Genomic DNA, 12,758 nt, shown 5'->3' with positions numbered 1-12,758 from the left:
TAAAAGCAACTGTATGTAAAAGGAAATTCATTATTTGCCTTTCTTGTCACTGTCTTCTCTTTATTTTGCCAAACTCCTGCTCTCTTCCTAACTAATGCTGTCAATCATGTCTCCTAGAATCAGATTTATATACATGCAAATCTGCAACAGCAAATACGTAATGCCGCATGTATTATATTTTATATGAACATTATGAAGAAAGATTTGACTGACAACGCATTACAGTATCCACTTGTAGCCACTAAAGCATGATTCATGTTGTTTAACACCTGGTTCAAGTTAGGAAAACATCGTTGCCTTAGTTTAACATTGAAAAAGTGTCAAAATGATTTGAAGACCAGGACAGAACATGTTTACTTTTATGACGTTTAGCAAGTGTCAAAGTCCTGTGCTTTGTGCTAATCTACTCTAATTTCTGCTTTATTATCTAATCTGAAATTAATCCTAATTGGTGCATCTTTATACTGTAATTCATTGTATGTGAAACACATTAAACACATAGCCAACATGGGGGAAAATAGCTGAGCAGAGGAATACTGTTTGGTTTCTGGGACAGTCGGCAAAATATAATGGATCTGCCATGTTTCATCTGCTGAGTGCTTTATACCTGAAGGGTGCTTGAAGGCAGCAGGACACAAGTCAAAGCGAGTGGGAGGACGTGATGGGTCATTGGTGGCTGACAGCACTCTAATGGTTTAGTCTGGCCCAATAGTTACTGTAAGTGCTGATGTTTGACTTACAGCTGTGGCAGGTCGCTCCGCTGTAGCCCCTTCCTGAGCAGTTACAGTGGAAGACGGTCCAGGACTGACTGCAGCGACCGCCATGTTCACAACGACTGGGAGAACACCTGAGAGAGAGAGAGAGAGAGAGAGAGAGAGAGAGAGAGAGAGAGAGAGAGAGAAAAGTTTATCACAAAGTTTACATCCGACAAATATCCTGAAAGACGTGTGTGTGTGGGAGGAACTTGAAGGATTTAGTTTTCCTGTCAAAACAAGAAAGAAAAAAGAAAAAGAACACATACTATTTTTACATATTCATTTATATATACCGAGACAGCAGATTCAAAAAATCCATTTGCTTGTTTTGGCAGCTGGAACGTCTGGAAACAATTCTGCAGACTTGACTGCCAAAAACCTTTCAAAGAGGACAAAAAACAGTCTGAGCCAAAGAAAAATGCTTTTCATCCATAATTGTCAAGAGAAGAAGACTTCTGTTTGTTTGTTTGTTGCAAAAGCAGCTGAAGCACCTTATTTTGCTGAGTCATTCATCTTACAATGAGCGAGCAGGCTGTGTGTTTATGGACACAAAACTGTGTCGGGATCAAGTCTTTGACTTTGGGGTGATTGTGAATGGCAAATAAAATGCTTTCAAACTCTCAAAATGATCACAAAAACAAACCGTGCTTGAAAAACATTTCATTGTTACATAAATCTTTTTCATTAAATGGGCAGAAAGCATCAAATTATGTTTACACAAGCATATTTTGTAATGGCCAACCTTATGTAGGTGGGTCAGGAATCATGTAACTGGTGGAAAGGGACAAATATTTCATCTTTAATATTTGGAGGAGGTCATTTTTTCCATTTAGGCAACATGTTGTGGGAGGTTTTGTGAAAAAAATCTCTCTGAAACACTTTGTTTCTAATTTTGACAAGAAAGAACATTGAACCGCTGCAGTAAGAAGACACATAATAACACTTCTTTGCAGCTGTTTTTCAGTAAACGTCCTTCAGAGAAAATGTTTTACTTTTACTTTTAAGGCCAGAAACGCTTGTTTTGAATGTAAACGTATGAGACAGTGTGTGTGTGTGTGTGTGTGTGTGTGTGTGTGTGTGTGTGTGTGTGTGTGTGTGTGTGTGTGTGTGTGTGTGTGTGTGTGTGTGTGTTTGCCCAAACCCAGGTGGGAATATTGAAGAGAAAACAGATGACTGTACAGAATCTGCATCCTCCCCTTTTATTTAGGTAAAAGCGCTGACTCTGGAGAGTGATTTTGGCTCCATTCATCTCCACACCTCAGTGATCCAACGTTAGCTATTAAGCAAAATTTAATTTAAACCTAAACTACCGCCGCTTGATGCTGTCTTATCATTTTTGTTGATATTAAGTGTGCAACAGATATGATTCTGGGGGCTGGCGTTCATTTGTTTGTTCGCCCATGATGATGAAGATGATGACAGAGATGATGGTGCATTGCTAAGATTAAAAAAAAACAGGTTAAGGAGTGGGAGACTTGAGTATCTTTCTCGTGTAAAATATATTTATTCAAGAGTATGTGATTTAGCTTTAGCTGATTTAACTTGAACATTCATGCCAATAAAGCTTATTTGAATTCTCCTTTCCTATCAATAAGACAACCCGCACCAGTCACAATGTTGTATAACCCAGATAACTCCTTCCCCAATGCACACACACACTCCAGGCACACACACTTCCTCCCCACACATCTATCATGAGAACATAACACTGATATCTTCTGACAACCGTGCAGTTTCTTCTGCAGAGACAAAACAATGCGGTGTCACAGATGGATAACCAGTTGAGTCTCTTTCAGACGGCAAACAGCCTCATTTAAAACCACACATCCATTGAAATGTCATTCACGGAAACACAGTATTCACTCTCAGCCCTGAGGCGCCCATAAAACAATCCTTTAAAACACTAACTCAGGGTCCAACAGCTCTCTATCCCGCAGCGCTCTGTGAGCCATATGGCCAATTTAGACTCGCCAAACCAAACAGAACCCCATACCCATCTTTATCAGCATGCTATAGTTGGACATAAATAAAAGCCTGGTGCACAGATTCAGGTGTCTTAGAAAATAATCAGTCCTCTACAAATTCATTAAAAACGTTTGTGAAAACCGTTAAGAGATGGAATCAGTATAGGCTGTTATATCAAACAGTTAAAAACAGACAATTATCAATATGAAAATATAAGAAAAAGCTAATTCTTATGTTTTACAGGCCCTATTATGCTATTTTCTGGGGTGCATATGCAAGTTACAGTTACAACATGTTTACATGCATTAATGCTCATAATCCGCCTTGTTTTTCTCATCATTCTGTCCTGCAGCACCTCTTCTCTGCCTCTCTCTGAAACGCTCCATTGTAGCGCTTGCTCCTCCCTCCAGAAAGCAAAGTCTGCCCTGATTGGTCAGCTAGCCCGCTCTGTTGTGATTGGTTAATGTTTCACTTTTCAAAAAGCTTCCGCTCAGTCTCTCTCTTTTGTTGTTTGAGGGCCAAACCAGCCAGAAGGAGTTTTACGTCACTTACGTAACATTGTGACCTCATAAAGTTACAGAAGTGAAGGAGAGAATTCAATGGAGTCGTTTCAGGAGCTCAGGAGCTTCTGAGGGGGAGGGTAACTCCTTTTAGGCGTGGACTTCAGGTTTTACACTCTACGGACCTTTTACATGTACAAAAATATATATATAACACACAAAAGAAGAGGGAAAAAGTGGAAAGCATAATAGGGCCACTTCAATAACAATGAAATACTTAGCATGAATCTTAACACTTTTCTTCTTCACATTTTTATTAAGTGACCTTTAGAAGCAGGCACAATTGGTGACAAAAGGTTTTAGGCTGGTGTTGTGGGCCCCTTGTGGGTTTGAGCTCCATTTGTGTTCTTAATGGAGTCTTTCCTTAGGCCAAATCATTGCTACTGGCAACAATAATAACAACACACACACACACACACACACACACACACACACACACACACACACACACACACACACACACACACACACACACACACACACACACACACACACACACACATCCACGCCGCTGCAGATGTAATAACCTCCTTTGAAGTATGACTTCCTCATTGAAGCCATGCCGGTGAGTCTATTTTCCACCTGACTTTACAGTACAATATGTCCCATGGGCCCAAAATGCAATCAGCAGGTTTACAGTGAGACAGCATGAGGTAGATTTATTTTTCTCTCTTTACTGGAAAACAGGATTATTTTTTTTTGTGGGTTTGTTTCAGTGAAAAGTCAGATCCGTGCAGGAGCCGTAAACTGCTGAATAATCTTATTAATGGAGAGACAGGGAGGCAGTTAATTAAAACCACTGAAGCAGATTCTCCTTTTCCGGCAAGGATATGTGGTTAGCTCAATATTTGTGTGTATGTTGGTGTTTACGTACAGTTTACTGGATGTTTGGTATGTGTGTTTCTTTGTTTACGTGAGAGTGTGTATGTGTGTGTGTGTGTGTGTGTGTGTGTGCTATGCCCCAGGGGAGGGCTTATAATTGTTGTAATTGTCTCATCAATTGTGCTGCTATTTGGCACGACACCAAAACTGGAAAGCTGTTTGTTGATTTTTTTCTGTGCTCCCTCCCACATGTCTCTCTTTCTCTCTGTGTCATCTGCTTAGGTTGACGTTCTTGCTCTGACCCTGCAGTGTTATTGATGACACACACGTTTGTACTTTCATGTATCATCTTACCATCAATAACTTGCATTGAAAAATTATTTATTTATTATTACCAAGTAATTTCAATCAAACATAAGGTACTTTATTTACGGTTTATGTACAAACATAAGTGCCATCATCAGCTGCATTGGATTGCATCTGCAAAAAAAGTGAGTAATCAATATTTTTATACCAACAGATAGAAAGTATTCAGTTTTTGCGTTCGGAGCTTTTAGATCGTCACCGAGGAGAACTTCTTTTTATTTTCATGAATAGCACATTTGTCCCTTAAATATTGATTTTTTTTTTTCTTTAAAATGTCATTAATGCAACAATTTCTAAATTATTTTAACAATTGGAGAAGAAGTGCGCTATTTATTCTGTCTCCAATGCCAGACAATAAGCTCACTCAACTTAATTTAATCGTCAATTAAAGGAGACACATCAGCTCATTTTGGGTTCATACTTGGACTTTAGGTTTCAAATAGAACATGTTTACATGCTTTAATGTTTTAAAAAACACATCATTTTTCTCATAATGTCTGTTTGAATATACCTTGAATTCAATCTCCATCTGAAACGCTCCGTTTAAGTGCCTGTCTCTTTAAGCCTCCCTCTTGAAAATTCCCAGTCTGTTAGGGTTAGGGGTTAGATTGACTTTGCCAAGGTAGTTCTCAAGACTTTGGTGGAGATAGGGACTGTTCATTCCTGTAATATATCTACACATATTCTTTTCAACTAATTGCTATAATTGCATGTATCACTGATGTTTAAATGTAGACACAAATCAAAAACACAAAAGAGCTAAAAATGGAAAAGAAAATTCAAAGCAGAGCAGTCAGATATCTGCATGAATACAATTGTCACACCACTGAACAATAATTGTGAATTTCACCATGAAGATGTGTGTGTGTGTGTGTGTGTGTGTGTGTGTGTGTGTGTGTGTGTGTGTGTGTGTGTGTGTGTGTGTGTGTGTGTGTGTGTGTGTGTAGGCTTATGCTTGTCTGTGTGTGTCCTGGATGGTGCAGTATCTCTCTAAAATGCTGCCTATTCCCCTCACAAACATATGACTGTCAGCAAAGAGAAAGAAAAACAAAAGATGAACAAAAAGTTCCTTCTCAAAAAATATTGTATAACAGAACAATTGAGGAGTGAAAAAACATTTCTGCTTAAGAACCAACAAAACACACGACTGTTTGTCAGAACAACGCAGCTATTCCTCTTTGTCAAATCACCTTTTGTGGGGGTTTTTCGCCTGGGAAGCAAATTCTAGAAGCTGCAAGAGACAGACTTTTCCATGGTTTTCTGAATAAATTAGATAAGCAAATAGGTAAACAACAAAAGTGATTGACTTCAGAAAACAAAATTATATTTGTTAAATAATAAATTACAAAACAATTCCTTTTGTAATAGTATGATTCTGTCCAACAACAAAGTATATATATTTCTTTCTTTTAACCAGCACTCATGATGACAAGTACTCATTATTTATGACTAATTACACACTGGCTTTATTTGAATTCTGCTGACAACGAATGCAAAAACAAATGATGTATCTCTTCCATGTACAATGCAGTAATTCGACATTTCTTATGTAATTCTAACTATGATGTCGTCAGTCTTTGGACCTGAATTCAAGAGATATAATGAATTAATGAATACAACTCCTTGTACTATATGTAATATTTAAATATTTTGTTGTTTACAGCAAACAACAGCTGCAGATCGTTCTTATATATGTATTGTGAAAGGTTAGAACCCTATTATAACAGATGTGTTCCAGTGCTTTTGCTGCATGTATTGTACAAATAACAGCAGGTCTTTTGTCCACACACACTGTTGCTATTTTCCTGTTCAGTAAAGAGAAGCTAAAGCCATCAGAATGACTGAGTGGTTAAGGCAGTGTGCTAAATATCTTAATGGAAAAAGCTCTCATGGATTCCAACCCCACTCCTGGTAATTACCATTGAATAAACACGCAATCTCAGTGGTGTGTAGATATAGGGTCCGAAATCCAATCAAATATTGATCTGTTTTCTCTCCACTTCTTTATCTTCACAAGATTGCTTTTTTGACCTGTTAAGATATTTGCTCATCTCACCTGGACGACCAAGGGATTGAACCCACAAATCCTTGTGGGTTCAATCCCACGCCTGATAGTCGGATTTTGACAAAAGGTGGTTCATTTGTAAAATAATGGAACAACTTAAGACACATTATTTGTGCAAAGTCTGACCAAGAAGTGGCACAATAAAATGTATTCATGCATTCTCACATAATAGGTCCTACAGTGTGATATGTGGGGTTATTAGACCTTAAATTCTTGGGATATAGTGACCTTATGAATAAAACTCCTACTCCTGGACATATCAGAGGCACTACTTTGCCTTTGATTGGCTAAACCTTATTGCCTCGTACGCAGAATTAAGTTTATTGCCGATGAACACAATGTGTGAGTTTTTTAGCCAATGAAAATAACAGCCGTTGTCACTAGGATGGCCGAGTGGTTAAGGCGTTGGTCTTAAGATCCAATGGATTATAATCCTCGTGGGTTCAAACCCCACTCCTAGTAAGCATGAATTGATATTTGGAAATCATTATAGACCTCAATTGAGAGTTATCATCATTTCATTAAACATTACAGGTCTTCTCATTTCTCACTTAGTTCAAATCACACTCCTGATAGTTGGTTTTTCATAACAGAGAAAGGAAATAATGCAACAACTTCAAAAAAAGACACACATGGTCCATGTCCAGTCTGACCAGGAAGTGTCACAGCAACATTCATTCATGCGTTCTCACAAAGTACATCATGCTGGAAGCTACGTGGTGTTAGAAGAACTTCTTAGTATGCTTTGGCAGAGTGGAGTTCTGTTAAATTGGATAGTGAAACACTGCTAATATTATGACTTCCTTCATGTTGTATTGCATAAGTATTAATGAACTCAAAGGTCAGCATTGTCAAGAAGGTTTGCAAATGAGATAGTTTTGTAATCAGTTTGTCAAAGTAAGCCAAAGCTCTGTGCAGATTTACTTCACCTCTGTGAGCGAACACACCGATCACGGCAGCTGAATTCTGTCCGACATGTCACTGTTTAGTGCAGTTTTGATACAAACTGACCTGTCGATGATTCCACACATGTCGATCTGCAGGTTGCTGTAGATTCCCAGCTGCTTTTGCTGCACTAATATCAGGTCCACGATTTGGTTGTCCAGAGTTAGGAGACGCATGCAGCCCTGGAAGACATTAAAGGGGTTTCTGCACTTCAGCTTGTCGTCTTCAACAGGACAACCTGAAAATGATACAGAGGGAACATCAGTAGGAGAAAAATAATAAAAAAGAACACATAAACTATCATGTCAGATAAAACACGTTTTCAGACATGAGCTGACACATTTGACCTTTATTACGCTTGTCTAAGAAATATATAAATTGACATGAGCAATGAAATTCATAATACTGAAAGACAGACAGAGATATACATTGATCATAATGTGACCTGTCACTGTAATTGGTTAATTTAGTTGCCAAAATATAATACTGCATTATGGGTAAAGATTCACAGTTTTGCTAGTGATCCCTCTGTGTGAACACAATTTCATTCACTTATTTTTAGATCGTAATCATCAATCAAATTTGACATAAATGTTTGATGCTTGACAGGGTTTAACAGAAAGAGACAGTTGATCTGCTGCAGTCTTACCACCAAAGAAGAGGTGACCGTCTACGGTGACAGGAAATGAGTGACTGGCTTGGGCGCTGCCTCCTTCCTCTTTATCCACAGTGATGCTCAGACGACCTCGTCTGGAGTTCAGCTCCACCGAATGCCACTGACCGTCATTCAGAGCGGAACCTACGAGCCAAATAAACATTAACACATGCTTGGCTGAAAAATAGATTTAGTTCTTCTCAAGCGCTCATGGCTGCACCTGAAAAAACACTTCAAGGCTGAAATCAAGCTTAGGCACTCGTGAAGTAATGATCAGATTAGACATCCTATCACACCATGACCTGCCCATTCAGTGTTTCTTACACAGAATTTAGAAGAATATTAGTCAGTCTAAACCCCCAAAAAATATTTGGACAATGTGTATAGATTGGAAGTAGACTTGGTACAAATGGAATAGCAAAAACCATCAGGGGCAGGTTGAGGTCAGACCACTGTGTCATCTGCTTCCTGCATTCTTTGTCTGATTGATCTGAAACAACTAGCAGCAACGCTCTGTCTGCCTTGTGAATCAGTTAGTTGTTAGCAGTTGAGGGAATAAATCAATATCTCATTATCTCCTCTATTTTTCTTATTGACAAAGAGCACACTGCAGCCATCTTCCAGTGTTATTTTACGGCTGCACAACACTTACTTTAGTAAAAAGGATGATACAGTAGATTATAAAGTAAAGACTTCTGGACTAATTTTATTTTTTAGAATGATAACAGAGATTGTGTTTGTTGGTTTAAAACTTATGTATAACGATCCCGGCAATTTTTACTGTTAAACTTGGTATCAGTTGTGACCAGGATGGCCGAGTGGTTAAGGCGTTGGACTTAAGATCCAATGGGCATGAGCCCTCGTGGGTTCGAACCCCACTCCTGGTACATGTTAAGTATTATTGGATTTGACAACTAAACTGACAGCTACTTTAGACATATTATCAATATTGTTTCAGGAACTTTGGGTCCTAATTCTGACGGTAGTTATATAAAAATTGTTATACTGACATGCAAGGAATGCTAAAGAGTCACCTAGAGATTGAGGTGTTGCCCTTAACATCTGTATAAAATACATTTACGACAGGCACACACTGTTCTGACCATGAGCTGTCACAGAAATAAATATTCAAAGCCGATAAAGAATATAATTTCTCCAACTAAGGTTACATTAGTTTGGGTTAAGAAAAATATCCCCTTTCCCAACTAGCACTTCCACTGTTAACTGTAGAGGATATTTGCCGTTTGGAAAAATCTGATGGCCATTTAGAACTTTTTATTCACCTGATTTATGGTCTTTTTTCAAAAGTTTTGTAGTCATCTTACTGTGTTTTTTTTTTTTTTTACGGCTGCACAACACTTACTATGGTAATAAGGATGATACAGTAGATTATAAAGTAAAGGCTTATTTCTAGACTAATTTACATTTTTAGAATGATTACAGAGAGATGTGCTTGTTGGTTTAAAACTCATGTATAACGATCCCGGCCATTCATATTTTATTTTATTCTGTTATACATTGTGTCAAATGTAACCAGGATGGCCGAGTGGTTAAGGCGTTGGACTTAAGATCCAATGGGCATGAGCCCTCGTGGGTTCGAACCCCACTCCTGGTATATGTTAAATATTAATGGATTTGTAGACCATTACTTTGGACATATTAACAGTGTTTAAGGAAGTTTGGGTCAATATGTTAAGTATTAATGGATTTGACAACACACAGTATTGTTATACTGACATGCGAGCAATGCTGAAGTCCAAAGGGTCACCCAGTGATTTAGGTGTTGCCCTTAAAATCTGTACAAATCCCTGTCCTGGTAAGTGATATTTAGGTGATACATACACAACAGGCCCGGCCATTCATATTTTATTTCATTCTGTTATACAACATGTCAAATGGGACCAGGATGGCCGAGTGGTTAAGGCGTTGGACTTAAGATCCAATGGGCATGAGCCCTCGTGGGTTCGAACCCCACTCCTGGTATATATTAAATGTTTGAATTGGATTTGAATACTCAACATATTATCAATAGTGTTTCAGGAAGTTTGGCTCAATATTCTGATGGTAGTTATATTCAAATACACAGTGTTGTTATACCGACATGCGAGCAATGCTAAAGTCAAAAGCGTCACCAAGTGATTTAGGTGTAAAAATCCCTGTCCTGGTAGGCAATTTTTGATAAAGCATTTACAACAGGCACACACTGTTCTGACCATGAAGTGGGACAGAAAAAAACATTCAAAGCTGATAAGGAATATCACTACCCCAACTAAGGTTCCATTAGTTTGGGTAAATAAAAATATCCCCTTTCCCAACTAGCCCTTCCACTGTTAACTGTAGAGGATATTTGCCATTTAGTAAAATCTGATGGCCATTTAAAACTTTTTATTCACCCGATTTATGGTTTCTTTAAAAAGTTTCGCAGTCATCTTACAGTGTTTTCTTCAGCTGCACAACACTTACTTTGGTTATAAATATGATACAGTAGATTATAAAGTAAAGGCTTCGGGACTAATTTACATTTTTAGAATGATTACAGAGAGATGTGCTTGTTGGTTTAAAACTCATGTATAACGAGCCCTCCCATTCATATTTTATTTTATTCTGTTATACATTGTGCTAAATGTGACCAGGATGGCCGAGTGGTTAAGGCGTTGGACTTAAGATCCAATGGGCATGAGCCCTCGTGGGTTCGAACCCCACTCCTGGTATATGTTAAGTATTTGATTTGATGTCTCAACTGACAGTTACTTTGGATGAAAGTTTGGGTTAATATTCTGATGGTAGTTATATTCAAATTAACACACAGTCTTTGTTGTTATACTGGAATGCTGAAGACAAAAGGTTCACCAAGTGATTTAGGCATTGCCCTCAAAATCTTTGTGGGTACAAATCCCTGTCCTGGTAGGTGATCCATTTACAACAAGCACACATCATCTATACCTGTTCTGACCATGGAATAGGACAGAAAAAATAATTCAAAGCCGATAAGGAATATCATTACTCCAACTAAGGTTACATTAGTTTGGGTTTAGAAAAATATCTCATTTTTGTAGAGGATATTTGGATTTGTAAAAATCTGATGGCCATTTAAAACTTTTTATTCACCTGATTTATGGTTTCTTTTCAAAAGTTTCGCAGTCATCTTACAGTGTTTTCTTCAGCTGCACAACACTTACTTTGGTTATAAATATGATACAGTAGATTATAAAGTAAAGGCTTCTGGACTAATTTAAATTTTTAGAATTATTACAGAGAGATGTGCTTGTTGGTTTAAAACTCATGTATAACGAGCCCTCCCATTCATATTTTATTTTATTCTGTTATACATTGTGTCAAATGTGACCAGGATGGCCGAGTGGTTAAGGCGTTGGACTTAAGATCCAATGGGCATGAGCCCTCGTGGGTTCGAACCCCACTCCTGGTATATGTTAAATATTAATGGATTTGTGGACAGTTACTTTGGACATATTAACAGTGTTTAAGGAAGTTTGGGTCAATATGTTAAGTGTTAATGGATTTGACAACACACAGTATTGTTATACTGACATGCGAGCAATGCTGAAGTCCAAAGGGTCACCCAGTGATTTAGGTGTTGCCCTTAAAATCTGTACAAATCCCTGTCCTGGTAAGTGATTTTTAGGTGATACATACACAACAGGCCCGGCCATTCATATTTTATTTCATTCTGTTATACAACATGTCAAATGTGACCAGGATGGCCGAGTGGTTAAGGCGTTGGACTTAAGATCCAATGGGCATGAGCCCTCGTGGGTTCGAACCCCACTCCTGGTATATGTTAACTACCATTGGGTTTGAATACTCAACTACTGTGGACATCAATAGTGTTTCAGGAATTTTGGGTCAATAATCTGATGGTAGTTATATTCAAAACACAGTGTTGTTATACTGACACGCAAGGACTGCTAAAGTCCAAAAGTGTCACCAAGTCATTAGGCGTACAAATCCCTGTCCTCGTAGGTGATTTTTGATGAAGCATTTACAACAGGCACCACGTCATTTATACCTGTTCTGATCATGAAATGGGACAGAAAAAAATATTCAACTAAAAAAAGTGTATATGTTAAGAAAAATATACACTTTTTATTCACCTGATTTATGGTTTCTTTAAAAAGTTTCAGACTTGTCTCACTCATATATTGGTTGACACAGTATGTTCTCAATATCCATATAAGACTAACCACTAACTTGGACCTAAAGGTGTACGGTTACCTGCACTGAGCTCCAGCAGCGCTCTGCCGGCTTTATGGATCTGTATCCGGAGTCTGGCCTCGCTCAGGTACAGCCAGACCACGCCCCCTTCCTGAGGCAGGTCAAAGGTGAGCAGAAGCCCCGCCTTGTTCCACGTCCTGAACTCAAACCCAACGGACAAACCCCCAGACGAGGACGCAGTCGCCCCCGGCAACTGGAGGAAGCTCTGGGGGCCGGGGAACGTCACGGCGACGGAAACCGACTCAGCACAAGAAAAGGTCACATTGCCCTGTGGTGGGACAGAAAAAACAGAAAAGAAAATGATTACAAGAGAGATTAAACAACATTAAACATGAATATTAATCAGCTGCAGAGGGCGTGCCGATGCGACCTCGTGTCACTTGATCTCATCA

General features: G+C 38.6%; 1 protein-coding gene and 7 non-coding genes across 8 annotated transcripts in view; 7 read left to right on the top strand and 1 right to left on the bottom strand.

Moving 5' to 3' along the window:
- Nucleotides 1–12,758, bottom strand: part of LOC129088580 (contactin-associated protein-like 4) — an 89,330-nt gene that overhangs the window by 30,133 nt on the left and 46,439 nt on the right. The window contains exons 8-11 of the mRNA XM_054595938.1: nucleotides 12,367–12,634; nucleotides 8,128–8,277; nucleotides 7,545–7,716; nucleotides 741–847 (exon numbers count right to left, since the gene is read on the bottom strand). Of these exons, the coding sequence (XP_054451913.1) occupies nucleotides 741–847; nucleotides 7,545–7,716; nucleotides 8,128–8,277; nucleotides 12,367–12,634 (697 nt within the window). The remainder of the gene's footprint in view (nucleotides 1–740; nucleotides 848–7,544; nucleotides 7,717–8,127; nucleotides 8,278–12,366; nucleotides 12,635–12,758) is intronic.
- On the top strand, nucleotides 6,913–6,995 carry trnal-uaa (transfer RNA leucine (anticodon UAA)). Its single transcript has one exon. It is a non-coding gene; the product is annotated as a tRNA-Leu (tRNA).
- Nucleotides 8,938–9,020, top strand: trnal-uaa (transfer RNA leucine (anticodon UAA)). Its single transcript has one exon. It is a non-coding gene; the product is annotated as a tRNA-Leu (tRNA).
- On the top strand, nucleotides 9,666–9,748 carry trnal-uaa (transfer RNA leucine (anticodon UAA)). Its single transcript has one exon. It is a non-coding gene; the product is annotated as a tRNA-Leu (tRNA).
- trnal-uaa (transfer RNA leucine (anticodon UAA)) lies at nucleotides 10,034–10,116 on the top strand. The gene has a single exon. It is a non-coding gene; the product is annotated as a tRNA-Leu (tRNA).
- Nucleotides 10,762–10,844, top strand: trnal-uaa (transfer RNA leucine (anticodon UAA)). The gene has a single exon. It is a non-coding gene; the product is annotated as a tRNA-Leu (tRNA).
- Nucleotides 11,478–11,560, top strand: trnal-uaa (transfer RNA leucine (anticodon UAA)). The gene has a single exon. It is a non-coding gene; the product is annotated as a tRNA-Leu (tRNA).
- Nucleotides 11,846–11,928, top strand: trnal-uaa (transfer RNA leucine (anticodon UAA)). The gene has a single exon. It is a non-coding gene; the product is annotated as a tRNA-Leu (tRNA).

The sequence above is a fragment of the Anoplopoma fimbria genome, chromosome 3, assembly GCF_027596085.1.
Source record: "Anoplopoma fimbria isolate UVic2021 breed Golden Eagle Sablefish chromosome 3, Afim_UVic_2022, whole genome shotgun sequence".
Taxonomy (NCBI): domain Eukaryota; kingdom Metazoa; phylum Chordata; class Actinopteri; order Perciformes; family Anoplopomatidae; genus Anoplopoma; species Anoplopoma fimbria.
The sequence above is the reverse complement of the archived record's forward strand: the minus strand, read 5'-3'. Positions and strand labels throughout refer to the sequence as shown.